At 52.1% G+C, this 24012-nt stretch overlaps 10 protein-coding genes across 10 annotated transcripts; 4 read left to right on the forward strand and 6 right to left on the reverse strand.

Moving 5' to 3' along the window:
- Window positions 1–738: 738 nt before the first annotated feature.
- Window positions 739–1981, reverse strand: PpBr36_01278 (uncharacterized protein; the record flags this gene model as incomplete). Its single annotated transcript, XM_029888466.1, has 3 exons — window positions 739–1353; window positions 1475–1833; window positions 1909–1981. 3 exons carry the CDS (start codon window positions 1979–1981, stop codon window positions 739–741), a joined length of 1047 nt encoding a protein of 348 aa, XP_029751553.1.
- A 1336-nt stretch (window positions 1982–3317) lies between these two features.
- Window positions 3318–4265, forward strand: PpBr36_01279 (uncharacterized protein; the record flags this gene model as incomplete). The annotated part of the gene is made up of 3 exons (XM_029888467.1): window positions 3318–3551; window positions 3655–4088; window positions 4157–4265. The coding sequence occupies 3 exons, from the start codon at window positions 3318–3320 to the stop codon at window positions 4263–4265; spliced, it is 777 nt and encodes a 258-aa protein (XP_029751554.1).
- Window positions 4266–4560: 295 nt separating this feature from the next.
- Window positions 4561–5611, reverse strand: PpBr36_01280 (uncharacterized protein; the record flags this gene model as incomplete). The annotated part of the gene is made up of 2 exons (XM_029888468.1): window positions 4561–5451; window positions 5588–5611. The coding sequence occupies 2 exons, from the start codon at window positions 5609–5611 to the stop codon at window positions 4561–4563; spliced, it is 915 nt and encodes a 304-aa protein (XP_029752423.1).
- Window positions 5612–6198: 587 nt separating this feature from the next.
- PpBr36_01281 (uncharacterized protein) lies at window positions 6199–7243 on the forward strand (the record flags this gene model as incomplete). The annotated part of the gene is made up of 2 exons (XM_029888469.1): window positions 6199–7155; window positions 7238–7243. The coding sequence occupies 2 exons, from the start codon at window positions 6199–6201 to the stop codon at window positions 7241–7243; spliced, it is 963 nt and encodes a 320-aa protein (XP_029752422.1).
- Window positions 7244–7671: 428 nt separating this feature from the next.
- PpBr36_01282 (uncharacterized protein) lies at window positions 7672–9204 on the reverse strand (the record flags this gene model as incomplete). Its single annotated transcript, XM_029888470.1, has 2 exons — window positions 7672–8933; window positions 9093–9204. 2 exons carry the CDS (start codon window positions 9202–9204, stop codon window positions 7672–7674), a joined length of 1374 nt encoding a protein of 457 aa, XP_029752421.1.
- A 1247-nt stretch (window positions 9205–10451) lies between these two features.
- Window positions 10452–13182, reverse strand: PpBr36_01283 (uncharacterized protein; the record flags this gene model as incomplete). The annotated part of the gene is made up of 4 exons (XM_029888471.1): window positions 10452–11395; window positions 11466–11559; window positions 11642–12771; window positions 12945–13182. 4 exons carry the CDS (start codon window positions 13180–13182, stop codon window positions 10452–10454), a joined length of 2406 nt encoding a protein of 801 aa, XP_029752420.1.
- A 2207-nt stretch (window positions 13183–15389) lies between these two features.
- Window positions 15390–18241, reverse strand: PpBr36_01284 (uncharacterized protein; the record flags this gene model as incomplete). The annotated part of the gene is made up of 8 exons (XM_029888472.1): window positions 18066–18241; window positions 17063–17999; window positions 16967–16993; window positions 16818–16899; window positions 16312–16752; window positions 15629–16220; window positions 15511–15574; window positions 15390–15431 (listed from the first exon to the last, which is right to left on the reverse strand). The coding sequence occupies exons 1-8, from the start codon at window positions 18131–18133 to the stop codon at window positions 15390–15392; spliced, it is 2253 nt and encodes a 750-aa protein (XP_029751102.1). The 5' UTR covers window positions 18134–18241.
- A 1122-nt stretch (window positions 18242–19363) lies between these two features.
- Window positions 19364–20538, forward strand: PpBr36_01285 (uncharacterized protein; the record flags this gene model as incomplete). Its single annotated transcript, XM_029888473.1, has 3 exons — window positions 19364–19703; window positions 19759–20099; window positions 20167–20538. 3 exons carry the CDS (start codon window positions 19364–19366, stop codon window positions 20536–20538), a joined length of 1053 nt encoding a protein of 350 aa, XP_029752424.1.
- Window positions 20539–21157: 619 nt separating this feature from the next.
- Window positions 21158–22519, reverse strand: PpBr36_01286 (uncharacterized protein; the record flags this gene model as incomplete). The annotated part of the gene is made up of 1 exon (XM_029888474.1): window positions 21158–22519. One exon carries the CDS (start codon window positions 22517–22519, stop codon window positions 21158–21160), a length of 1362 nt encoding a protein of 453 aa, XP_029751101.1.
- Window positions 22520–23004: 485 nt separating this feature from the next.
- On the forward strand, window positions 23005–23822 carry PpBr36_01287 (uncharacterized protein; the record flags this gene model as incomplete). The annotated part of the gene is made up of 3 exons (XM_029888475.1): window positions 23005–23088; window positions 23218–23407; window positions 23575–23822. The coding sequence occupies 3 exons, from the start codon at window positions 23005–23007 to the stop codon at window positions 23820–23822; spliced, it is 522 nt and encodes a 173-aa protein (XP_029751100.1).
- Window positions 23823–24012: the final 190 nt, after the last annotated feature.

Here is a 24012-nt window from a genome sequence, read left to right on the forward strand (position 1 = left end):
GGCGTGGGGGGGTTTATCTGGAATGGGCCGTGTTCGGTTGGATAGTTGTGGTTCGTGATTGATTTCGCGCGACTGGGTTCGGAATACGGCGTGCTTCACGCCGAGAGGATGTCTATACATGCTTGCGGTCTACAGGTAATTAATCAGTCGTGCTGCGGAGAGACCGCCGGACGAGGAGGTGTTTTTGCAGCGTCTTGATCAGTGAGGCGCTGGAAGGCGGATTCGCCATGGCCTTCCGGCCTATGATTGACGATACTAGAACACGATCAGGACTGCGGACGCTATGCGTACCCGGAGATTAATGTATCTACTGGCACATCGGCGCATGGAGTTCCCCCCTGGCCAGAGAATAGAGCCAGCGCGACGTGCAGTCAATCCTACTATCGATGACCCAACAATGACCTGCCTCGTCGTCCGCACTGGTTATTTATTTTGATATAGAGATGTACCAGCATGGCTCTTTACATCACAGGGAAGTATGAAGCGAGCAGGTTGGTAAAATGGCTGGGAAAGCTACCTAACTACCTGGGCAGGCCGGTTGATATTGGCACTAATATTATTGCCTGGGTTCGAAAACGGCAACTCTGCAAAGAGTTTAAATGCCTTTCAGTTTGCCCCAAGATACAAGTTACCTGGGTATCTTGATGCGTCAAGCCAAAAGAAGTGTTAACTTATCAACGGACCACAGGTTTCATCATAGGTACCCGAGTCCTTCAGCTTCCAAGCTAGTAACCACGCTCAAATGCATTGAGGTCGGTTCCTTGGAGCTCGCGAGCTTCCCAGGGCCTGCTCCTTTTTGTCCCATAGATCCAAGGCGGAGCTCCTCTTGGTGTGGTTGACCTGCAGGTTCTTGGGGCCACATCTCAAAGCAAAGCTACGGGCTGCAGCAGCCGAATAGGAATCCAGCAGGTGTTTTGTACCGGTCGTCGGCTCGACGATTGGTGCATCCTGTGGCCCCGGGCTCTTTGACTCGCTGCCCTCGCGGCCAAACTGGGCTGTGATGTACTGCTCCACAGACTCTAGGATACGGTCGGTATTGATGGCCGTCTCATCGGGTTCTTGCGGCCGGCGACTTCTCAAAGCCATGTTCATATTTAGACCGTCTGCCTGCCGGTCGGATGATTCCAGAGAGTCACACCGGTTGTTTGGGGGATGGGGATTAGGTGGCGGTGTAGTAGTACTGCGTCTGGAGTCTCCATACTCTGACGTACGGACTGCATATTTGCTACTCGTCCCGGCGTTGGCTGGTTGGGTTGAGGAGCGTCGTCGTTGGGAGTCTCGGGAGTTGCCTCTCGCGCCAGACCGCATCATGCGAGCCCGGTCTGCGTTCATCGGGCCGTAGTTCGTCTTCCACTCTTGAAGATTGTCGTCAGTGGAATCATCAACGTCTCGAAGGTGTTGAGGCGAGCTGCATCTCGAATGGCCCATAACAGATCTGTGCCTCCTGCGAGATCGAGATGGGCCTTTTCTGTACCCCAATGCGCGGGCTGCGCGAGCGAGACCGTTCCTGGGCATGATCCAAGTTGCGGTCGAGGCCACGACCCCGGCTTCGGCCACCATCTCTCCGCCGAGGGGTACCATCTTCTTCTTTAGAGGATGATTTGTTTGACGGTAGCCTGGATCTATGCCGCCCCCGCCTGCCTTCTTGACGGTGATCCTTGGTGGCCACTACCGCCAGGATACGCTGCTGGTTGATGGATTTAGGATCCGTGTTCTTGGGGCAGAGGGACACCAGATGCTTGCCCACCGCACCACAAAGCGGACAGCGGAACCTGGGCGGGACCGTATCGAAGGACGGGTCTAGACTTGTCGGGCACTGCGCGATCCAGTGACCTGGGTCCGTGGGAGATGAAGAGTCAGCCAGTCTTGTGGTGGTGGCGGTGGCACGGCTCCTGGAGAAAAACCTACCGGGAACGTTGCAGCGTTTGCACACATATGTACCGCCGGGCTTTCGCTTGCTTGTGGAACTCGTCGAATCCATTATCTTGATATGTTCAAATGTCCCACCAGTCTGCTGCCACTCTAAAGGGTGGAGGGTGCCTCTCGCTTGGGGGTGGGGATCCAAAGAGTTTGAGGTATTTGGAAGACAAACAAATATGGAAGCTCGAAGGTAAACTGGTTTTCTTTCAAGCAGGCAACAAAAAGATTCATTTGATAAAAATATATTCCTAATCGATGGCCGAGTTGATTCGGAAGAGATTTTGTTTTGGCCCTGTTTGAAGTCTCTAGTATTTGAAACCAAATCTGATGGCTTTCTGAGGCAGATAGGTAACCAACGTTCCTAACACGCAAAGACGCACTTGCATTCTCTGCTTTTTTCTGATCTACCGACTGGCAAAAAAAAGAACAATGGGAAGGCGATTGCGAATAGAAGACATGCAGGTGTTCTACAGAAGCACTGCACATTTGGTAAGAGGGCATCCGGGGCACATCATCTACTTGCCGACTTGTCTCCTTTCAAGAGAGACTGATTTTCTTGTTTACTTACTTGTTGGGTATTTTCAACAGTAAACTCGATTCGATCACAGACTTAGTCCTGCATGGCATTGATACCCATTTAGCAAGCCCCAAGTATGCGAACCCCTTCCCAGCAAAGACTTAGTTATTGTGTCTGGCTGTGTATCGACGAACACTCTTTTTTTGTCAAGCTAGCTTGAACAGATTGAAACAAAAAAACAAGGACCTACTCATCTGCCAGACCAAACAAAATGGTTCTTTGTTTGTAGCCAAGCCCAAACCGGAAATAGCTATAGCTGCGCATAGAACGGTTCAATTCAAGCAAGGCGTAACGTCCCCGGTAGCACCAGGAGCAGTTCGCAGTGCAACGCACACATAAATCCAGAAAGGATTGTCGATCACTTGTTGTGGGTTATGGTGTTGGGCGCTGAATAATCGATGGAGAAGACTGAGGCTGAGCCCGCCTGGAGCTAACCACATCTGACAACTTGGTATACGAGCGCTATTGTGCAAACTCCCAGTCTGCCTTACCTGCCTTACCCAGAGAGGTATGCAATTACTGTTGAATTCTCCGAAGCACAGGGATATTTGTGGCGAGGCTTAGCAGAAGCTGTATATTTCGCTTGCGGTAGCCAACAAAATACAACACGCATACAGACACATACATATATAGCGTCATTGCTCACACCATTTTACAGAAATGTCTCGATCACATCAAACAAGCAAGACCTCGGATTTAATTCTTCCAAAGTCGACGAAATTGCTACAAAATATCCGGTTGCTTTGTATGAGTCTGCCATTTCTTCTCTCTCTCTCTCTTTCTCTTTCTCTTTCTTTTTCCAAGATATCACTCCCTCAACATGGGCCCCTGGAAAGTCCTCACAACCATCCTGCTACTTGGCCTCGGCGGTCAGGTAAATGGAAAGCTGTATTTCAAAAACAACGGAACACTGGACGGGTGGGACGGCCAGAGCCTTGAAAAGGGCACCGAAGGAACCATCACAGAATCAACATCGGCCGTGTTCAATGGCGACACGTCGTTGAAAATGACGCAGACCTATCTTCCCGACTACAAGGGACGATACCACGCCGAGGTTGGTGATGCTCTCTTGCAATCTGCTGTTTTTCTTTTGTTCTTTATATATATATGTATCAGAAGTACGTTTCAAAGATTAACCTTTTACTAACCATGTCCAGGTATACAAGAAGGACGGCTACGTGCCGGGCGACCGCAAGTTCTACGGCTTCGCGTTCCGCCTCGAGGAAAAGTGGCAGTTCGACAAGCAGTCCTTCAACCTGGCCCAGTTCATCGCCGACTTCACGGGCGACTCCAAGGGGTGCGACGACTGGATGCCCAGCACCATGGTCTGGCTGGTGGGCACGCAGCTCAAGACGCGCACCAAGACGGGCGACATCTGCAAGCAAAAGACCACCAGCTTCGACGTCGGCACCGTCAAGGCCGGCTTCTGGCACACGGTCGTGCTCGAGGTCGCCTGGCACGCCGACGACAAGGGCCTGCTGCGTATGTGGCTGGACGGGAACTCGGTGCTGGACAAGACCGGAGTGCCGACCACGATTGAGGACTCGAAGAAGAGGGCTTTTAGCTTTCGGGTCGGACTGTATGCGAATGGGTGAGTGATGGTTCCTTTTTTCTTGCAAAGTGGAAAAAGAGAGAAGCTAACTTCCAGACTCAAAACAGCTGGTACGACGACAAAAAGATCGTCGGCAATCAGAAAACACGTCAAGTTTGGTACGACGAGATAGCCATGGGCGATACTTATGAAGACGTCGCTCCTCGCGCAAGCTAGAACGCAGTACAAAAGCTTCCCCGCTTGCTAGTTGAGAGAGACAAATGGCATGGTGTATTTCTGGGGGTTGGAGTTTCCCAAAAAAAAAGTACATACAAGCATCTATCTGCCTGCTTACTTTACCTACCTGCTGTAACTTCTTAAAACCTATATACCTGCTTTGTTTGTTTATTTACATGTTATTCGCGGCCTGGATACTTTGACTTATCTGACTACATACCTACGTATAGAGAAGGACGAGAGAGAGAGAAAGAGAGTAATACATGTGTTGGCCTGGAATATCTACGCGCCTGTGTCATCTCTTGAGCGCGGCAAACCTCTTTGCAAGGTCGTCCACGTTGGGTATGCCTTCCCTGATGTCGCCACCGGGCTTGCTTGCACTACTCGCCGCCGACTTCTTGGCAAGGCCAGCATCTACCATCTTCTTGCTCGGTTTGAGCTCCATCTTGTTGAGCGTGACCTTGGGTCGGATGTTTTCTGTAGATGGGCTAGGAGGACTGACTTGCAGAGGTTGTACAGCGGATTGTGGTGGCGCAGTTTGGCTGAGGCCCGCCTTGCCTGCATCGTCAGCAGCAGCGCCGTCAGCCTTTTGCGCCTGGCCACCACCACCACCACTTTCACCTGCATCGTCGACAAACTCGGGCTCGTCCTCGTCCTCCTCGTCCTGCTGCTGCTCCACCCTCCGCGGCCAGTTAACACCATAAGCCCTCGCTATCTCCTCGAGGTAGCCCGCCACGAGCTCCTCGCGCGGCGGCGTGACGCTCAGCTTCTTGACCACCTTTTCCGACACCTTGCCGTCCGAGTTGTTGGTGGCGACCAGGACAAACTCCTTGCCGAACTTGTCGCCCAGCAGCTGCCGCACGGCCTGCAGCTCCTTGATCTCGGTCTTGCCGGCGGCGTAGATGACGCTCTTGGCGGCCTCCTCGAGGCCCGGGTCGCAGGTGGGGGCGTCGAGCAGGCCGGCGCGCGCCAGGAGAAGCTCGCAATACAGCTCGAGCATCTCGTACAGCTCCACCTGTATGTCGGACCGGATGATGTTTTCGACTCGGATGCGGGCCGAGTCGATCTTGCCCTGGTCCAGCAGCTGCGCCATGGCCCGCCGTTGGACCTTGGACGCGGCCTCGTCCCGCTGCTGGACCATGCGTAGCCTCGCGATTGACAGCTTCAGCTGCACCTTGATTTTGGTCTGTAGTATAAGGGGAGCGGGAGGGTTTAGACGGTCAGTTTTTTTTTTTTTTTTTTTTTTCTCTGATGCGACGGCCTTGGAGAATCTGCTAAACAATTGCTGGAGTGGGAATGCGGGCGGGGGTGCATTTGCTTACGATGATTGACGCGGATGGCGCCATGGTGATTATGTCTGCAGATAAAATTCGGATGTCGCGGTTGATTATCTCGGAAAGTTTAAATATCCAGGGTGATATTTTCGATGTTATGCGTATAGGGTGGCAAGTTAATAGAATAGGTCAAGTCGATCAGTCATTCAAACCGTCGCAGACAGATAAAGAGAGGCTTAGGCGATGTAGGATGTAGGTGACTGTGGAATCCAGGGGACAAGCTCCAGCCCAGGTGACGACACTGTGGAGGGGTTCGCAAGACTGACTATTTGGGTGCAAGGATGGGGGAACCCGACCAGACTCCATTTGACCCACCTTTACCCCAACTGAAAGCTGGAGCCAACCTACCTGCAGCATGCGCGAGCATGCCAGGCGCTTTCCCGCTGGCGGAGTTGCTTCAAACGGTGGCTCATTTGTTTGATTGTTGCTAAATAATAACTAAGCATTTCAATCACCAGCCATCGCAAATTGACTTTGCCAACATCATAAAACAAACCAAAACAACCATATAGCCACGTGCTTCATCGTAGTGAATATTCAGGCGAAATCACTTCAGTATAAGCATCTCTCCAGTCAGTCAGTCAATCAATCAACCAACCATGGCGGACAAGGATGGAAAGCAGTACAAATACCGCCAGGAGATCCAGCAGATGATGTACGTCTCTGGAGAGACTGGCGAACCCTCGGTCGAAACCACAGGCATGATCGAGGAGATTGTGCGCCAGCAGGTCATAGAGATCCTGCGCAACTGCACCGAGCTGGCCGCCCGTCGCGGCTCGCGCACCATCACCATCAACGACCTCATCTTCCAGATCCGCGAGGACGCTGCCAAGGTGTCCCGGCTGAGGACCTTCCTGTCGTGGAAGGACGTGCGCAAGAACGTGAAGGACTCTGACGACAAGGGTGCAGACGCCGACATCGGTGCCGGCGAAGACCCCGTGGGAGGCGTAGTTGCCGGCCCCGTTGACGACGCCGCCAAGAAGAACAAAAAGTCCAAGGTCGGCCTGCCCTGGGAGCCCTCGTCCTTTTACAGCCAGGAGGTCCCCGAACGCGACGACGAGGAGGACGAGGAGGAGGAGGAGATGAACCACATCACCCTCCAGCGTCTGCGCAAGGCCGACGAACGCACCAAGGTCATGACGCGCGAGGAGTACGTCACGTGGTCCGAGTACCGACAAGCATCCTTCACCTACCGCAAGGGAAAGCGATTCAGAGAGTGGGCGGGCTTCGGCATAGTGACGGATGGACGCCCGTCAGATGATATTGTCGACATCCTCGGCTTCTTGACCTTTGAGATGGTCCAGATGCTGACCGAAGAAGCACTCAAGCTCAAGGAGCAGGAAGACATGTGGAAGGAACGCACTGGCGGCGGTGACAAGACCAACAAGCAGCCCAAGATCGCCGCTCACGGTCTCTTCTTGCCGCCGAGTGAGGGCCGGACCCCGGTCGAACCCCGTCATATTCAGGAGGCATTCAGGCGCATGCAGGGCCGCCCCAAGAAGTCGCGTGCCATGCTCAACGGCACGAGGCTGGCACAGCATACAGCTCTCAAGCTGGTGAGTAGAGAAGCAAAAAAGCAGTCACAACCTTTGTCCATCCATGATAAGTTGCTGACTATCCGCATTCACTTTTGCTCAGTTCTAAACTACGTTGTTTGCATTCTTGTTGCAAGGCAGACCGACCTACCATCTGTGGTATCTGCCCACGGCGTTTCTTGGATTTTTGTACTGTGAAGTATAATCATGCACGCAAGTTGGAATGTTTGTAGCAAATTTTTTAAACTAGCCTCCTCTTGGGCTAGTGATTGATGACTGTCAGCATCGCTATCTGAAAGAAATCATATTGCACAGTATCAAAGATGCCTGGCGAGTCACCATGAGTGTTGAAGAAGGAAGGCTTGGGAATAGAACTGATGTCCCTTTTTTTTTTTTTTTTTTTTTTTTTTTTTTTTTGTATGGTTACTCGCATCAACCCATCTCAATGCATAGTTTTTACATCCAACATGATCCATGGGTCTGGTCTAGAAAACTTGATTCTCAAGTGCAACTCCCGCAATGCAGCCAACAAACATATCATAAAACATAGTCTTTGGGATCTAGGCCAAGTCTCTTTGAGTACTCGGCAAGCCTCGTCGACACGCGGACGCCATTCCAGGTCTCGAACCCCTCGCTGTCGACCCCCAAGGTAGGCATGCCAATCTGCTCAATGGCAAAACTGGCAGCCACGCTCGCATATACCGCAGCATCCTCGACGGCCTTGCCGCGAGCAAGCGCGACCGTGAGCGCGCCCAGGAATGTATTCCCACCTCCCGTAGGGTCGACGATCCTACCCTGGGCGGCATCCTGGGGCTGGAAGAAGGCGGGCAGCCAGCGGTCCACGCCGGGGTCGAGCTCGGGCTCAGAACCTTGGTCGTCGTCTTCCGTCTCGTCGCGCGCTATCCGACCGTCCTCGTCCCGCATCATGCTGGAGAACAGGGCCTCGAAGTCGACGCCGGCCTGCAACTCCCGGCCGTGAACTTTGACGACCTTTCCGCCCCCGTCCCCATCACCGTCTCCACCACTCCCCTTCTTCTTTCCCCCACCCCGCCTCCGCCGCGCCACGGCCCCGCCGCGCGTGATATAACACCCGCTCGGCCCGGCCCGGACCACCATGGCGACGCGGGCCAGGGGCATGCTCTCCATCAGCTGGACGCAGGAGCGCTCGACGGCGGCGGTGTCGACCTCGCCGTCTGGGGTGAGGCCGGCGCCGGGACCGGAGTCGCCCATGAGGGAGGCGAGCTCGGCGTGGTTGGGGCTGCAGACGTCGACGAGCGGCAGGGTCTTTGTGAGCTCGATCAGCTCGTCGACGGTGCAGAGGTCCGGGACGGGCTCCCAGACGACGAGGGCGCGGCGGTAGGCGTCGCCCATGGCGGCGCGGCGGAGCGTCCGCAGCGACTCGACGACCTCGCGGCACCGCGCCGGGCCGGAGCATATGTGCACGGCGGCGGCGGCGAGGAGGGCCGGGTGGGTGGCGGCCAGGTCGTCGGGCGTGAGGCGCTTCTTGGGCGTGACGTAGCGGAAGGCGCGCCGGTCCGGGTCGGACGGGTCGTCGTACCCGTTCCAGCCGCGCGTCGTGAGGCGGGATGGGTCGTCGCGCACAAACGCCGACGTCTGCCAGCTGGCGATCTGCGAGCTCACCTGCGGCGGGAAGTCGGACCCGCGGTCGACGATCCACCCCACCCGCTTGGACTGCGTCGGTGCCGGCGACAAGAGCCGCGCCCCAAGTGCGGCATAGGTTCCGGCGCCTCCCAGGACGTTTCGAACCGGCGGTTTGGGTGGTGCATATTCAATCTCATCTGACGTTGGCGACAGAGCAGTGATGCTGGTTAGTCAGATGGGCGTTTTTTTTGTGTTGGAAAAAAGAAGGGTGTAGTCAGCTGATGCTAAGAAAATAGATAAGATGGGAAAATATCAAACGAGCAATGATACCAAAAAAGAAAGACATCGGATCTTACCAATGATGAGCATTCCCAATGTCACAAAATCAATCTCTTGATCGTCGGCTATCGTCGCTGCTGTAAGCTGCCCCTCCTCCTCCTCCCGCTGCTGGCCATCCTTATCCACCATCTCTTCAGATGCCGAATGTCAAACGTGCCTGTTGAAATGGCCCTGGCGTGACAATGCTTGCGGGTGTTCCCGGTGTGGTTGCCAACACTAAAAGGCAGGCAGATAGATGCTTTGGGTAGCATTGACAAACTGCAGCCTTGACTTGCATGAACCACTACTATATTATCTGATGTCCGCAGACTTTCTTTATCACATGGATCCAATTCAACAACGACACGCACACACACACACACACACACACACACACACACACACAAACTCGCACAAGTCAGCGAAAGCGAGTCCAGGCCAGCCCTGGTTGATATCGATAACTCACACCTTGCTTCTTTTTTGGCTTACCACGTCTGGGGTTTGCTTGCCGGATTGCTGCATACAATGTATGCTTACACCGGACCGAATTGGCTGCTTACCCCTTGTTTCTCCCTCTTTTTGTGTTTCGGGTGTCGTCAGTATCGTTGGAAGAAACGCCACAATTGATGTCTTATCAGTTCAGGTCCATTTATTTATGTCGGTGGGGGAACCACCTGGTAAAAAAAAACAACCCCTCAACACTCTCGATACGAGAACAGTAGTTCTATTATTACTGTAGCACCAAGCAAAAAAAAAAAAACAAACCTTGGGGTTTTCTATTTCCAAAAAACTAATTACCTTTGCTTGGACCAGTAAATTGTTTTCCATAATCTTAGTGCCAGCCAGGGCTTCGAGTGACGTGTAGTCCTCTCGAATTGTCTGTGGGGAGCTTTCGCCTTCCAAGGTCAAGGGCTCGGATATCGAGCGTGAATATGACCCACCAAAACTGCCAGGTATATTATTATATGGTTTGTTTCGACGAATTTATTTAGGCAAATATCTTGACAATTGTGGGTAGTATTCATGGTTGCTAAGCGCGTCTGTTTGTGTGTATTTTGGCAATAGATTTGACTGATCCTTGAAAACGCCCTTAGAACTAATGCTAAAATAAATATACAGCAAGCTGTGTCGCTTGTGATGGTTTCCCCGATCAGACTCCCGCTATTCGCACAAATTTGAACCTTAAAAAAATCCTCCAATGCTTCTTGACCTTGACCATGTCCGACAAAGGAGATAGATTAACGACGCCCCGCATGCTGTCATATTCTCCCCATTCCATTTCCCGTATTTTTCCCTTTAGAATGCATTTGAATGTAAAGTTGTAAAATGCCCCGCTCAGCTTTGTTTCAACCGTTATTTATATACCTACTCAGCCTGCAGACAGACCTGTGGCCTCATCAATAGAGAGACGGCCGCACCTTGGTCCCGATGTTGCTATTCGATCCTGTCCGGACCCTCATGGAGACCCGGCTGAACAAACTCGGAGGTTTCTTGTGGCCTGTGCTGCCACTGCTGGTGCTCGCCTGATCCTCTGCGCCGTCGCCTTCCTTGAGCGTGCTGACTTCGATGTGGGACCGTGGGAAGATGCCCCATTTGCCCTTGGCATTCACGCCGGACCAGCACCAGTGCCCTGGGTGCACCCATCCGATGTCTGTTATCGTCTCGCCCTTGTCGAACTTGAGCCATTCGCCTCTGTCCTTGCCCTTGACTGAAAACTTCCAGCGTGCCACCGCCCTCCTATTGGAGATGATGCCACCCAAGGCCATCTGTGATTTCGGTGGAGGCTCCAGCCTGACTGCGTCGGCAGGGAAACAGGCATGAATGTTGTCTGACCACCCCACCGCCCACTCGCCGCCATACTGCTCTGGAAACTCAACCCCGAATATCCTCGTTCCGAGAGCAAACTGAAGTGGCGTTGCCCGGTCCGGTGGCATTTTCAACGTGCCGTAAGATTGCTTCACAGTGATCACCGAGGTCGCCACGGGGAGAAGCTCAACCTGCATCGCCAAGCTCCTGTCCTCTGCCAACTGGGACAGTTGCGGCGGGTTGGGGAGGTGAAGGTCATAGTTGTGCTCGAAGACGGCCGGCACCTCGGCCTCCTCAATGACAATCAATCCAGGTATTGATGGGAGTGGTCGTGGGTGGCGTGCAATGTGCGCCAAGAGCTGCTTCTGTGAGAAGAAGACTGTCGCATCCATCTCCTCTGTTGTGCGGCCCAGCTGCTCACAAAAAAGGCAGGCATATACTTGATCGTCGACGTTTTTCGACGGCATATGACTCTTGACCAAAAATCGAAGCCTAAAGCCGACGCCGGTAGATCTTGATATGAGATTCGCTTTTGCTGGGAATGCTGTCAGATACGAGTTGCCACTTTCGGGAGGGGGGAGATTGATTTATGAACATGGACTTACGTAGTCCTTTCCGGTCTGCCTCCATCTCTTCCCAGTCAAGTTCGTAGAGACATGCTTTGCATTTAGAAGCCGAGATTGAGCTGCCACCAAAGTTCTACCGTGTGTTAGTCCGTGATGAGCACGATTTTGGAAGAACACGTTGCCTTACGAAAGAAAGGGAGAAAAAAAATACTTACCAGTTTCTTGACTTGCCTGAAGCCATCATGGCCAGCAAGCGTGTCCTTTGCGCCCTCACAAAAGCCCTTCATTCGGTGAAATGAGCTTTGGGGCCCAATAGAGCAGTCTGGTATCCGGCTCGGCTGCAGGATGAGCGTCCGTTGTGTCTTTTCTGGTTCTACAGCTATCAGGCTGGATGGCGCGACCTCAGCTGGCTCCGATACTTGACTCTCTTCCTGTGAGGATACATCTGACGGGTCTCTTTCTGAAAGAGGACTCAGCGGCGGAGCGGTCAATGGGACGAAGTAGCCTTCCGGAGGCATAGCCAATACTGGTGTTTTATATGAGGGTGTGAGTGGGCTGACGGGCTCGCAGGCTGAGTCCCTTCTCTCGATGACATAGCTGGACTGCGACTCTGCGACTGAGCTATCCCTCGAGTGTCTTAACGAGCTCTTGCCCGCATCGGAAGAAAGAGACGAGAGCAACGACCTGTTTGTGGAAGTCGTCATCGGGGATGAAACAGTCATATCGCTCGAGTCTATACTATAGCAACGCCCATGGCTTTCTGTCGTCGTCTTGATCATCCTGAGAGGCAATGGAACAGCTGAGCTGCGACCACCTTCCTCTCCAATCTGATGCTCGGGGCCTTCGTGGCGTGTGGACTGGTTTAGATGAGGTTGTTCGACAGCACCGGTGCAAATGCCAGAGCTGCCAGAAGAACTTATGTGAAAGCTAGGAATATGCTCGTCCAGGCTGAATTCTGTGTCGATCGTGATCGCTTGGCCAGGGACGCTTCGTGTTGCGACTCTCCAGGGGCTCCTGACTGGACATGGTGGTGGCTCTATGGGGCGAACAGCCGTATCCCGAAACCCAAAGTCGAATTCCATATCGGACAAGGGGGTGGCGGTAAACCCCACAGAGGCCACTTGGTCGGTCTTTGGGGTGGCCAGATGGCCGGCAGCGTTTTCGGTCAGGGGCGACGTTGGTTCTAGCCGCATGCGCATCAAGATGTCCACAACCCTGGGTGCGCAGATACGTGAAAGGCTCCGGAGCTCCGTAAACCTATCTTCATCAAAACCGTCCGGCTCAACAAAGTCGTCAAACTCCCATAGGAGATCGCTGAGTTCTGAACGGTATTCCGCGATTTCGTCTGCCCGAAATGTCAGCGGCCTTGAGCCGTATTGGGTGAATGGGACAAAAATGACATTGCCGGGGTGTCATTCCGTATACATATATACATATGTCCTAGGCAGACAAGTAACAAGGCAGACAGGGCAGGGAAGCAGCAAAAAACCGGCTGCCAGCGGCTAAGGTGCTACTCACCGTTCTCCCTGAGAGCATCAATAAAGATGTCCCCTTGATTGGCGAGCAATTTGTCACACAAAGGCTCGATTTTCTTGACGGCACGCTCTCCCTCCCGCAGCAGGGCATTTGCTGCCTTGGTCATCAAGACCTTGGTGTGAGAGTCTTCGGCACCTCTGGCATTTTCCAACGCCGTCGTCCCCTTGGTCACAATCTCCCTAAAGGGCGAGAGAACAAGTTCTTTGGCGGCTTCTTCCATGTTTGCTGATTTGCGTAGCCAATGTCTGATGAATCCTGTCAGTCGTTTGTTGATCCCATTTTATTTTCCTCTTGGGATGAGGTGATTGAGCATATCAGCTCTCCCTCTTCGAGGTTTGGGCCCAGCTTTGGTTGCTCGGTCAATTCGTCCACATGAGATCAAAGAAACACCCAGGAACGAGATCAGGTGCGGCTTCCCGGGTCGCACAACGGGGATCTCTCAGTATCTCTTAAATGCGGCTTAGCTCTAGGTTAGGACTCGGGGGAAGCAAAGTTAAAAGGATTAAAAACAGGATATTCTGGCTGGTGATTTGTTGTTTGCGGCCTTGAAAAAAGCGTCGCAAAAGGATTGTGGGGTAGGAAAGGAATCTAGCCAAGGATTCACGCCGCCAAGACTTGCGCTATTATGCACCTCCACATCCGCGACAAGACTTTCTTCTGCAACGGAAGCCGCAAAAGGTTGCAACATCAAAGGTTCGGCAAAAGGGCGTCTGGTGCTACTGCGGTAAGCGGGAAGTGTGACATGCAAGACTGCCGGAGATGTAGGGGGAATCGGGCAGGACTATAACCAAAAAAGCATGTCAGCTGAGCGATGCACACCCTGGCTACTGTACATTCAAAAAGATGAAGTTGGTGGGGGAGACAGCCCGGCCAACCCCAGTTAGGCAGGTCCACTGTATCATGGTAATGTGCAGTAATTTGTGGCTAAGGCGGTAGGGCCAAAAGTCCAACAAGGGTGACCTCGAAACCTAGGCCCTAGCGTCTTGCTGACGAAATCTTTAGCACGCCGAATACCATGATACAAAGCGTCGATGACCGCAGCTGAGGCTGACGTTGGGGAAACTATATCTCTCGCTTTGGTTATCCAAGCATAGGTACGCAATGTGTGTATGATTTGTTGTGTACTTGTGTTATGGTTATGTGTTATCATTTTGTTGGTGCCCTATCGAGGTCAACACATGCAAAACAGCCCAGTCCATCATCCATCCGTTCATTCGTCGTACATGTGATGATTTGTGTTTGTGATCATCGACTTGAAAAACGGTCGAAAGAATAGGCAAACTCGACCAGGGCTGACAACTTAGGCAGCTAAGGCACATTGGATCCAGACCGCTCGCCTAGACAAGATTATTATAGAATAGGGTAAATCGGGACAGGCGATAGACAAGCCCAAAGACACAGCAAGCTAAACAAGAAGGACGAGCTAATCAATGTGGCGAAGAGATAATGGATATTAGAGTTAACACGCGAGCTAGGCGCTACAGCTGTCTTCCCCGCAGCCAACTTCGCTACCGCAATTGGTGGGAAAGGGTACACTTTTGTGGGTTGGACCGAGATTGATTGTTAGGCTCGGATCCCGTGGGGCGGGGGAGGGACTCGCAGCTTCACAAGTATTCTGTGCGCTTTTGGGGTAATAGAGAATTCCCCCGTTGTTGCTTAATAAGTGATGTTTCCGTTCTGCCGAAATACGATTGAAGGGACTGTACAGTAAGCATACATAATACTACTACTACTTGCTCGACTTTGCTTCCCTTGTTCTTGTTGTTAGTCCAGGTTCTTAATATGATCCGATCAAAGCCGATTCGATCCACGATGCAGTAACACACCCGTAAATACGTACTGCGTAAAGAAGTAAGATTGGCAGGCAACTTGTGGGCAAATAGTAACGCAAATAGGAAGGATGCGTCTACTATTGGTAGACGATAAAAACACTAGCGTCGATTCACGCAGGCCAATCAGTGAGGGAAAAAAAAAAATACCGCCTGTAGAATGCCCTTTTACTTCGGCAAACCCGGTGTTCATAACAAGAGGATTGAGACACGGTGCGCGGAACAAGGACAGGCATGAAGGCATCTATCTGATTTGGCAGTCGAAATCTCTCACTCCAGCCAAGAGGTTGCAGAGTGGATCTCATGCATCTGCCCGACCTCACACACTCTGATAGTCACGGCTAGCGCGTCTATAAAATTCAAAAGACAGCCGTGCTTAGTCACGTAATAATTAACCTAGGGTGCTCATAACTCATGTCTTGATAATGCTACGCTTTGCCATGACGGCAGGAATAGCCATAAACATTAAAGTCTCTCCTCAAGGTGAAACAATCTGGGGCCAATCCAACACTGGATAGTGGTGGTATCGTGCCCAATTTCTGCTTGTATTAGGTTCTCCCCGCGCTTTGAAGTCCCCGAAAACCCCAACCAAGCCCCCTCACTTACGTGTCGTCTTTGTCGCATTATGGGCCGACTCGACCTGTAATGTGGAGTTAGCGCACACCCATATAGAAACAAGTCATGTGGGCGAGCACTTGGAAGCCGGGGCAACAACGAACCTCTGAGATCAAGCGACGCCCAACTTCAATCGTCTCACCCGCTCCTCTTTGACGGAGCCAGAAGCTGTTGAGTTAACTTTTGTCAGCGATTTGCCACCACGTAAAGTACATTTGAGACAACTTGAGGTGTGAATGCGGTACTTGCCTTTCTTCGGGAGATCCGTGGCCCTTGGTGGATGCAATCCTGGCCTCCTCCTCAAGAGAGTCACGCGTGATTTTCTCACTCCCGCTGAGTACCGCTGTAGCCGCTTTCTCGGCTTCATTGTGGCCCAAGGTGTCATCCAGCAGCCGCTTCCTCAGTGCAAACCTTTCCGCACGTTCCTTCTGGAGACCGGGGCTGTCGAGTTTTTCCACCACGTATCGGACTGCCAGTTGGACCACAAGGTAGACATGCTCCGCAACGAATATGCTTAGGAGCAGTGCCCAGCCACTCAAGTTTGAGGGGCGCCCATCAGGACCTTGTCGATCGCTACTGCTGCTGAAGAGGTAAACTATTGCTGCGCTCGTCAGACTTCCCAGCCACGACAGGAATCCCAGAGAAGTTAACCAAGGGCCTATTGTATCATTCCTCCATGGAATCGGTCTTTGTGAACCGATGGCAATCTTCATGGCGTCTGATCTGGCCTCTACCCAGTTGTTGACCAGAAACGAACATGCGGTCAGTGGGAAAGCAACAGAAAACAATGATAGATATCCAAACTGAACCACCACTGTATGGAAGAAAAGAAGAAGAAGAAGAAAAAAACAAACGTCCAGTTAGCAAGAGTCAGTAATTTCCAAACAAGAATGAGAATTACGTACTTTCTCGATAGTCCGTGGTCACATCGTACACCTCCAACATGGCCTCATCTCGAACTCTGCCCAAGAAAGCTGCTTCTTCGGAAGGATCTTGGTGATGAACGGTTCCGCTCTGATGCATACCATCCTGCACCTTTTCAACTGCTTTGAAAACCTTGCGCTTGAAGTACGGCACAAAGACTTCGAGGAGCAAGTTGACGATTTGCGCAGTGACCGTGAAATAGAACATTTGTTTAGTAAATCGATCCGGGTTGACGTGAAACTCCTTGGTCTTGATGCCCTTGCCCTCTCTGGTGAGTTTGCGAGCAGTGACTTGGAAGACATCAAGATGTGGAGCCAGAACCTTTCCGAATGGGATGTAAACAAAAGCAGTGAGGAACAGAGGCATATATGCCGTAATGAAGTTGATGACAAACATCTTTTGGACAAAAGATGCGTGATGCGCTGTTTATCATGGTCAGCTTCAATCCAACAAATGTGTGCAAACCAGGGTAAAGTTTCGCCCTCACCAGCCTCGGTTTCATAGTTCTCTAGAGCTGTCAGTTTGTCTGCTAAGCTGGTAAGAAGTGCAGTCAATGCCGGCATGAAAATCTGGCAAAAGTGTTAGTTTCTCGTCCCTTTGGCACTAATTAATCGAGGCAAAAATAAGGGGTCTTACTGTCAACAGAACCGTCGGAAGGAACGTCTATGATATGCAGTTTAGCAAACAAACATTCTCATAAAAGCAGCGTTCGCAACTGTACTAACTACTCACCAGGTACTGCTTGAAGGGTCCGTTATAAACTTCCGTGATGAATATTTCGATGGCGAAGCATGAAAAGATCAAGCTGCCAAGAACGCCCATGCATGCAATGGCAAATGGAATCTGTAGAAGCTGTCTGGCCAGCCTTTTCATCGGGGGAAAGACTTTGATGATTTCGCCCGTGACTGGGTCTTGAGCTTCGCTCTCGTGCTGGAACTGAGGCCGCGGTTGTTGGATCTTAGAGACGCCTCTAACGCCCCACTGCACAGCCAGATCAACCTCCTTCTTCTTCCAGTACTCGAAGAACACCACGGACCACAGACAGTTCACCAAAGCATATACCCAGGAGAATTTTCCGAGTACAAGCCAGGCGGCGAATCCAAAGGCAGCAGGAAAGACGAGAAACTTGAAGTAGGACTGCAGAAAAGCAAAGTAAAAGGCAACGTCCTCGCCAAACTTGTCACGTATCTCGTTGAGGTCTTGGTCATCTAGGACGTACTTGGTGCTCCATCGTTTGATCCAGTCCCTGTTGAACTTGTGATCGTGAAGCGGAAAGATGGACGCAACATGTTTCCACTGGCCACTGCGTGGCGTGATACCCGCGCCGCCCTCATTCTTGGGCTTGCAGATGAGCATATAAGCTAGTCTCAGTCGCTCTGCCTCCGAGACTGGCTCCTCTTCAAAGTGGTTTGTCAAATCCTGTTTGTTGGGCGCGGAGGCGCGGACACCGTATAGCCAGTCTTGCAAGCGATGCCGGTAGACTTGTGCATGCAGCAGCTTGTCCGACGTGATCTTGAGGAAGATTAACAGCGAGGATTTGCCTCCATGACGGACCTCTGTCGCGAATCCTACGCCGGCCAGGGCCTTGACGAGCTGGATAAATGTCGCCTCTGCCTCAGCCCTTTCGGCTTCGCTTGGTGGGATGTGGTAGTCCACGACATAGTCAACGCTGTCGTTATGTCAGTATTGTTGCAACCGAAAGCGACTCAGAAACCTAAAGGCTGGGCATGCATACCCGAAATTTTCCTGGAGCTCAGGCCGGCTGGCACTATCGGACCCGTATAGGGTTTTTAATGTCGCCATCCTTGGCTCTTGGTATTGAGGAGTGGGGCACGAGGGTTGTTGGGAAAAGTTGAGAGTGTTGATCGGACGAAGCAAAAATTGCAAGGACGAGGAGGGAGGTTGGGTTGGCTAAGCTCCAAAATATGGCATCCAATACAATTCTACTTGATCAAGGTATTGAAGAACAACGGGGGTTAGTTGATTTTGTAGGTATGGTTGTGGACATTGAGATGTCATGGATGGTCAAGCTTTCAAATTGCACCTCAACTTGCTAAATTCCCAGAAATCGACGAAGAGTAACGTCACCATTACTGCGCGATTCCCTGTCTGGAAGTGGCACAACAGGGGATCCCTGTTAAAGTTTATCACGCTAACTACCCCACCTTGCAGGGTTAGATCACAAACCGATGAGGCAACCGTTGGTAAGGGATAATTGATGAGCTTTATATTCAATCTCTGTATGTGTAAACATCTAGATAATATTGGCTTGGGATTGATTTCCTAAGCTCCCGGGGTTGATCAATCAGGCGCTGACCGGGGTTGGAAAACTACAAAACCATCAGTTTCATTCATTGCCGTTAGACTTGGTAGGTGGCCAGAAGACCTGGTGCAACCGGGGCAAAACATTGCAGTACAATGCATGTACCTTGGGCAGGTTGGGCTTAGCAAACAGTCAACTTTATTCCTGAGAAATCAACCCTGACCCGCCTGATGATGAATTTTTGCGCCGACTGCAAGTTTGCCTGAACATGCATACGGACAAACATTCGCCTTACTTTACCCTCTAACAGTAACGGCCTGGGCAACTGACGGGCAGGGCAGATATCAGGATAAATACAAGTATATTTGTCTACCGGGCTGGTAGAGAGGTTGAATCCAAAGACAACTTTAACAGCATCAGAACTTGCGCTACTGTTATTATTATATTCATCAAAGTTCAAACGTCACATTAACCATTTGGAACTTGATCGCATTGGGTTGCCCATCAAAGCGTCAGCGTGGGTATCTGTGCCGGAAGAAAGCTTACAGGGGGTTTCAGGCCGTCCGAGGGACCCAGTAGCTTAATTCCGCACACCCCGTTAATTATGACATCAAGCACAATTAAAACCACGAACGACGTGTTGAACCCCAATTTCTTTTCAGCAGCTCCTCTTTCGTACATGTTAAGCTGTTTACCGGTACCATTCCCCAACAATTAAACTTACCCAAATTTTACTGGCAACGAGACATATTTTCTGTATCGTGTCCGCAATGGGGGTCTTGTCTCGCATCGGCCTCCGACGGGCCAACCAGTGGGAGGCCCCCACGCTATTGGACAAGCTGCTCGACGGACCTCTGCACTACCTGGTTGCCGTCATCTATGGAGTCTTGGTGTGGCTCCGAGGCCGCCCCTTTGCACCGCCGTCCGGCCGGCAGCGTGTGCGGGTAGTTTGCATATCGGACACCCATGACCTGACCCTTGACACCGTCCCAGACGGCGACCTGCTCATACATGCCGGAGATCTCACAAATGCAGGCACCGTCAAAGACATCCAGCGGCAGATTGACTGGCTTGCATCTCTGCCTCATCAGCACAAGGTTATGATTGCCGGTAAGAGAAGCCATGCGTAAATCAGTTGAGAGGCCGTTGCTGACATGGTTTCCAGGCAATCATGATACCTGGCTTGACCCGGTCTCTCGAAAGACGCTTGTCAACAAGTCGGCAGAGGACCCTTCGGCTGTGCCGGACTTTAAAGGCATTCACTACTTGGAAGACAAGTCGGTCCAACTGGTGTTCAAACCCAGCGGCTGCACGCTCAACGTCTACGGCTCACCGCACATCCCGCGCTGCGGCGGGAGTGACTTTGCATTCCAGTATATGAGGAACGACCCTCCCTGGGCTAATAAAATCCCAAAGGCAACCGACATATTGGTCACGCACACGCCACCGGTAAGGAACTACCACGCCAAACTTTTCCAGTCAATGGCCCTCTTGGGCCTTAGAGAGGTATACAAGAGAGACTGACTGAGCCACCCAAAACAAAAAAAAAAAAAAAAAAAAAAAAAAAATCCAGCAACATCACCTTGACCTTGGACTCGGCTGCAGCGGATTGCTCAGCGAGATATGGCGGGTCAAACCCCGCCTGCATGTCTTCGGCCACGTCCACACTGCTGCTGGCCGCCAGGCGGTCTACTTTGACGATTGCCAGCTGGCCTTTGAGAGCCTCATGGCCAGGCCGAGGAGAGGTGTTTTTCGGGATCTGATGCTGCCGCATGCAGGCTGGATCGATGCATGCAAGGTGGTCCTGTACGGTCTCAACGCGGTTCTTTTCAAGTGGATAATGCAAGGCCCTGGCCCCAACCACGGAGGGCTGATGGTGAACGCCGCCCAGATGTATCGCAACACTGGAAAGCTGGGAAATCGGCCACAGGTTGTGGATATGTAATACGATAGGCCGGGTCACAGACAGACCTTGTTGCCATAAAAGAGGTATGCTTAGCATAACGGGCCTCATTTGTTGAGGGGGTGGGGGCAAGCAGGATTCCATGTTAATGTTTACTCCAGCAAAAACAACTGTCAACCAATAGATGTGCAATGTATATTATAGAACTCATCATGCCGATAGATACAAAAGCTAAACAGTTCCATCAAACTTGCTACGATTCATACGGCAACTCAATAGTCAATGCGCTTGAAATCAGCTAGCTTTCTTAGTATTTCGAGTGTTCTACGCTTTGTAATACATATAATCCCAAGCATTATTACATTGCATTTGAAGTCTTGCACTTGTGGTAAACATTACGGTTTTTTTTTTTATAACAGGTAATTAGCTGGGCCCTTGTTTTATAAATCGTCAACGAGGCTTAAGAGTCCTGATAACGCGAGCCTATATTTACACCGTAACAGATAACCCGAAACCCAACTCCATCAAACGCCTCCGCATGCATATTCTGGTCATGTACATGGATTTCTAGGTTCCATCATCCAGTCCCACACGCCCAGCTCGTGTACTCTATATCAAAACAAACACACACACGCGCACACCCTGCTGATCAATTGGCGGCTTACACCATTATCCTGCGCAGCCCCTCGGTGCCCCCGAGGACTCGCCTGCCCGTCACGGCACATCTACCTGCGCCGCTCTCCCACCTTCCAGCCCTGCCGATCGCCATGAAGGCTTCTTGCTTTGGGTGCTCGCCTGCGACCCACTTGTGTATGCAGACGTAGCAGTACACTATTCCCGTCTGGCAGGCCGTTGCGGTTGTGATGTCGTCGCCGCAGATTGGACACAGGTCCATATCGGCCGGCGGTGGCACCGTCAGGATGGGCAGTAGCGACGTCGCCGCGATGGGTGCATCCTCTGCCCGCGGCTCCTGGGTGTCTTCTTCCGAGTCTCCCTCCGTCTTCTTCTCGTCCGCTCGCGCCGAAGCACCAGGAATCGAGGACCCCGTTGCGCCTGTCGCCCCCTTCGAACTCTGCCGCCCCGGCACTCCGAGTCCCGCGACGATGGGCGGCGGCAGCTCGATGCCCTCTGCCGCCCGGCGAGAAAGCTGTTTGGCAAAGTCAGATGCATACCACCACTCGAGGAACTTGAGCAATATGATGCTGGTTGGCAGGGCCAGGGAGAGGCCCGAGAGGACTTTAGATGCCAATCCGGCCGGCGAGAGCAGTGACCTCGGACCTGGTGGGTGGCCCGCTTCCGGCCCTATCTCTCCTTTCTCCAGGGCCTCAATGGCCTGGTAGTCGGCCGCGCTCATGCGGCGGATGCGCGTGCCCACCAGCCATAACAGCGGGCTGTGGAAGCGGCTGTTGTCAAACAGGTAGGCCAGGCTGAAGGCCAGCGTGGCAAAGTGGTAGCCGGCGTTTAGGCTCGGGTAGATGCGGCGGAGGAACCACCTGTAGTAGAACTCGAGCTTCTCGCGCAGCGGTGCGCCGGGCAGCGGTGGCTGATTGTAGGCGGAGCCCAGGAGCGTAGCACGGGGGGCGTCAATCTCGTGAGCCTCGTCCAGTCGCCGCTTGACGTAGGGGAACAGAACCAGGACGGCGAGGTTCTTCCATATGTCCGAGGTCCTGAGGCGCAAGGTCTCGCGGACGATGGTCGGGGCGGCCGAAGAGGCACGGGGGAGATCGGCGGTGGAGACGGTCGAGGCGCGCTCGCGCTTTAAGCCGTAAAAGTGCTCGGTGAAGGAGCCTCCGCGGGTGCGAAGGTAGTATCGCTCGACTATGAGGGCGGCGAGGGCATACAGCTCATCGAAGGAGTTGAGAGCGCGCAACAGGTAGCGCGGATAACGCTGGGTCGCGACGGTCAAGAGGTAGCGGATTGTCGGTGGCAGCAAGCCGGCGAGCTGTTGCTCCGAGAGCAGTTCGAACAGTGACGGCTTCCCCTCATCGAAAGGGTTGCCGCGAAGGGCGCTGACATACTCCATGGTTGCAGCGCATGGGTAGACCGACCTTTAACACACCATGTAGCGCCACAAAGACACTGGCGATTACTCGGATATTTAAGATTTATCGTGTTGCTTGGATTTGATGGGCGTTGATGTGGATGAGTCGAGTTTAGCCCCAATTGGAGGTTGCCGATTGGAGTTGCAGTGGACTGGTGGTGGATGCCGTCAGCACTATGGAGTTGAGCCGAGGTTCAAACTCCGGGGAAGGAGTGGTCGCTTGGGCCCACCCGTCCGTCCAACTCTCGCACTCTTGGACAAAGACAGTATACTCTAATTCTGTAATTACCTGGTAGGACGCCGACACTAGTTCTGTTAGGCATTTCGGGAGCAACTTTCACTCAAAAACAGACAGATCAACGTGTCCCCATAACCAACTCATAGAATCTCTTGAGAGCAGGAACCTTTTCCCTGAAAAAGACCAAGAGACAACATACAGTTACAAAAAAATAAAAAACAAGAACAAAATGGCGCTACAGTGCAAGGCAGACAAAGACTGTATGGAAAGAGTACAGAGTATCATGGACGCGTACCTGAGCATGGGCGAAGGCGTGAGTATCTCGAACCAATCTTCTCACCTGGCACTACCGGGTTATGTTATAAATTAAAAAATAACGTAAAAATGACTTTTAAAAAAAAAAAAGAAGAAAAAAGCAACATCTGTTGACCAGAAACTTTAGGACTTCATCTCTTCGTTGGGAGGCGACCAAATCAAGCTCGTCGCCGCTGCAAAGGGTCCCGAGGCGAGTCCAAGGAGCGAAGGTCTAGCCATGGCGACTTTCACCTACACCGTCCAGAAGCAACACTGCAACAGGCTCGGGAACTTGCACGGTGGCGCCGCGGCCACCTTGTTTGATTATTGCACGACGAGTAAGCCTCATTCCTAAAAGTACTCTTTCTTGGTGAAACTTAAAGGAAGGGGGAAAAAAAAAAGAGAAACAAAAAAAAAAAAAGAAAAGAAAAAACACATCCAATGCATAACTAGGTTCCCCTTCGAAAGAACCAAGGAGGACAGCAATGCTAAAATATATGACCAGTGCCCCTGTGCCTGATCGCCAAGCCTGGCTTCTGGTCCATGCTAGGAGTGAGCCGCAACTTGTCAGTCACTTACCTGCGGCCCATCCCGCTCGGCCAAACCATCTTCATCGAGTGCGACATCGTCGCAGCTGGTGGGCGCCTGTGCGCACTCAGAGGCACCATGAGGAGGGCCGAGGATGGGGTCGTGATGGCAACGTGCGAGCACGAGAAGGCCAGTGTTGAGCATCTAGCTGGCAGCAAACTGTAGGCAGACATGGAGTCTGTGTATCATGGTGGGTTTTAAGGGGGATATACCAAATCTAGAATTAGAAGTCGGAGCAGCCTCAAAAAAGCCCTGGCCTAGACTAGAACAAAAACTTTGATTTCCTGGCTACTAAGATTTGGGTTGAATTGCTTCAACAATAAATACACAACATGCCACATATAGCTCAGGATAT

Source organism: Pyricularia pennisetigena, chromosome 2 (genome assembly GCF_004337985.1).
Source record: "Pyricularia pennisetigena strain Br36 chromosome 2, whole genome shotgun sequence".
NCBI lineage: Eukaryota > Fungi > Ascomycota > Sordariomycetes > Magnaporthales > Pyriculariaceae > Pyricularia > Pyricularia pennisetigena.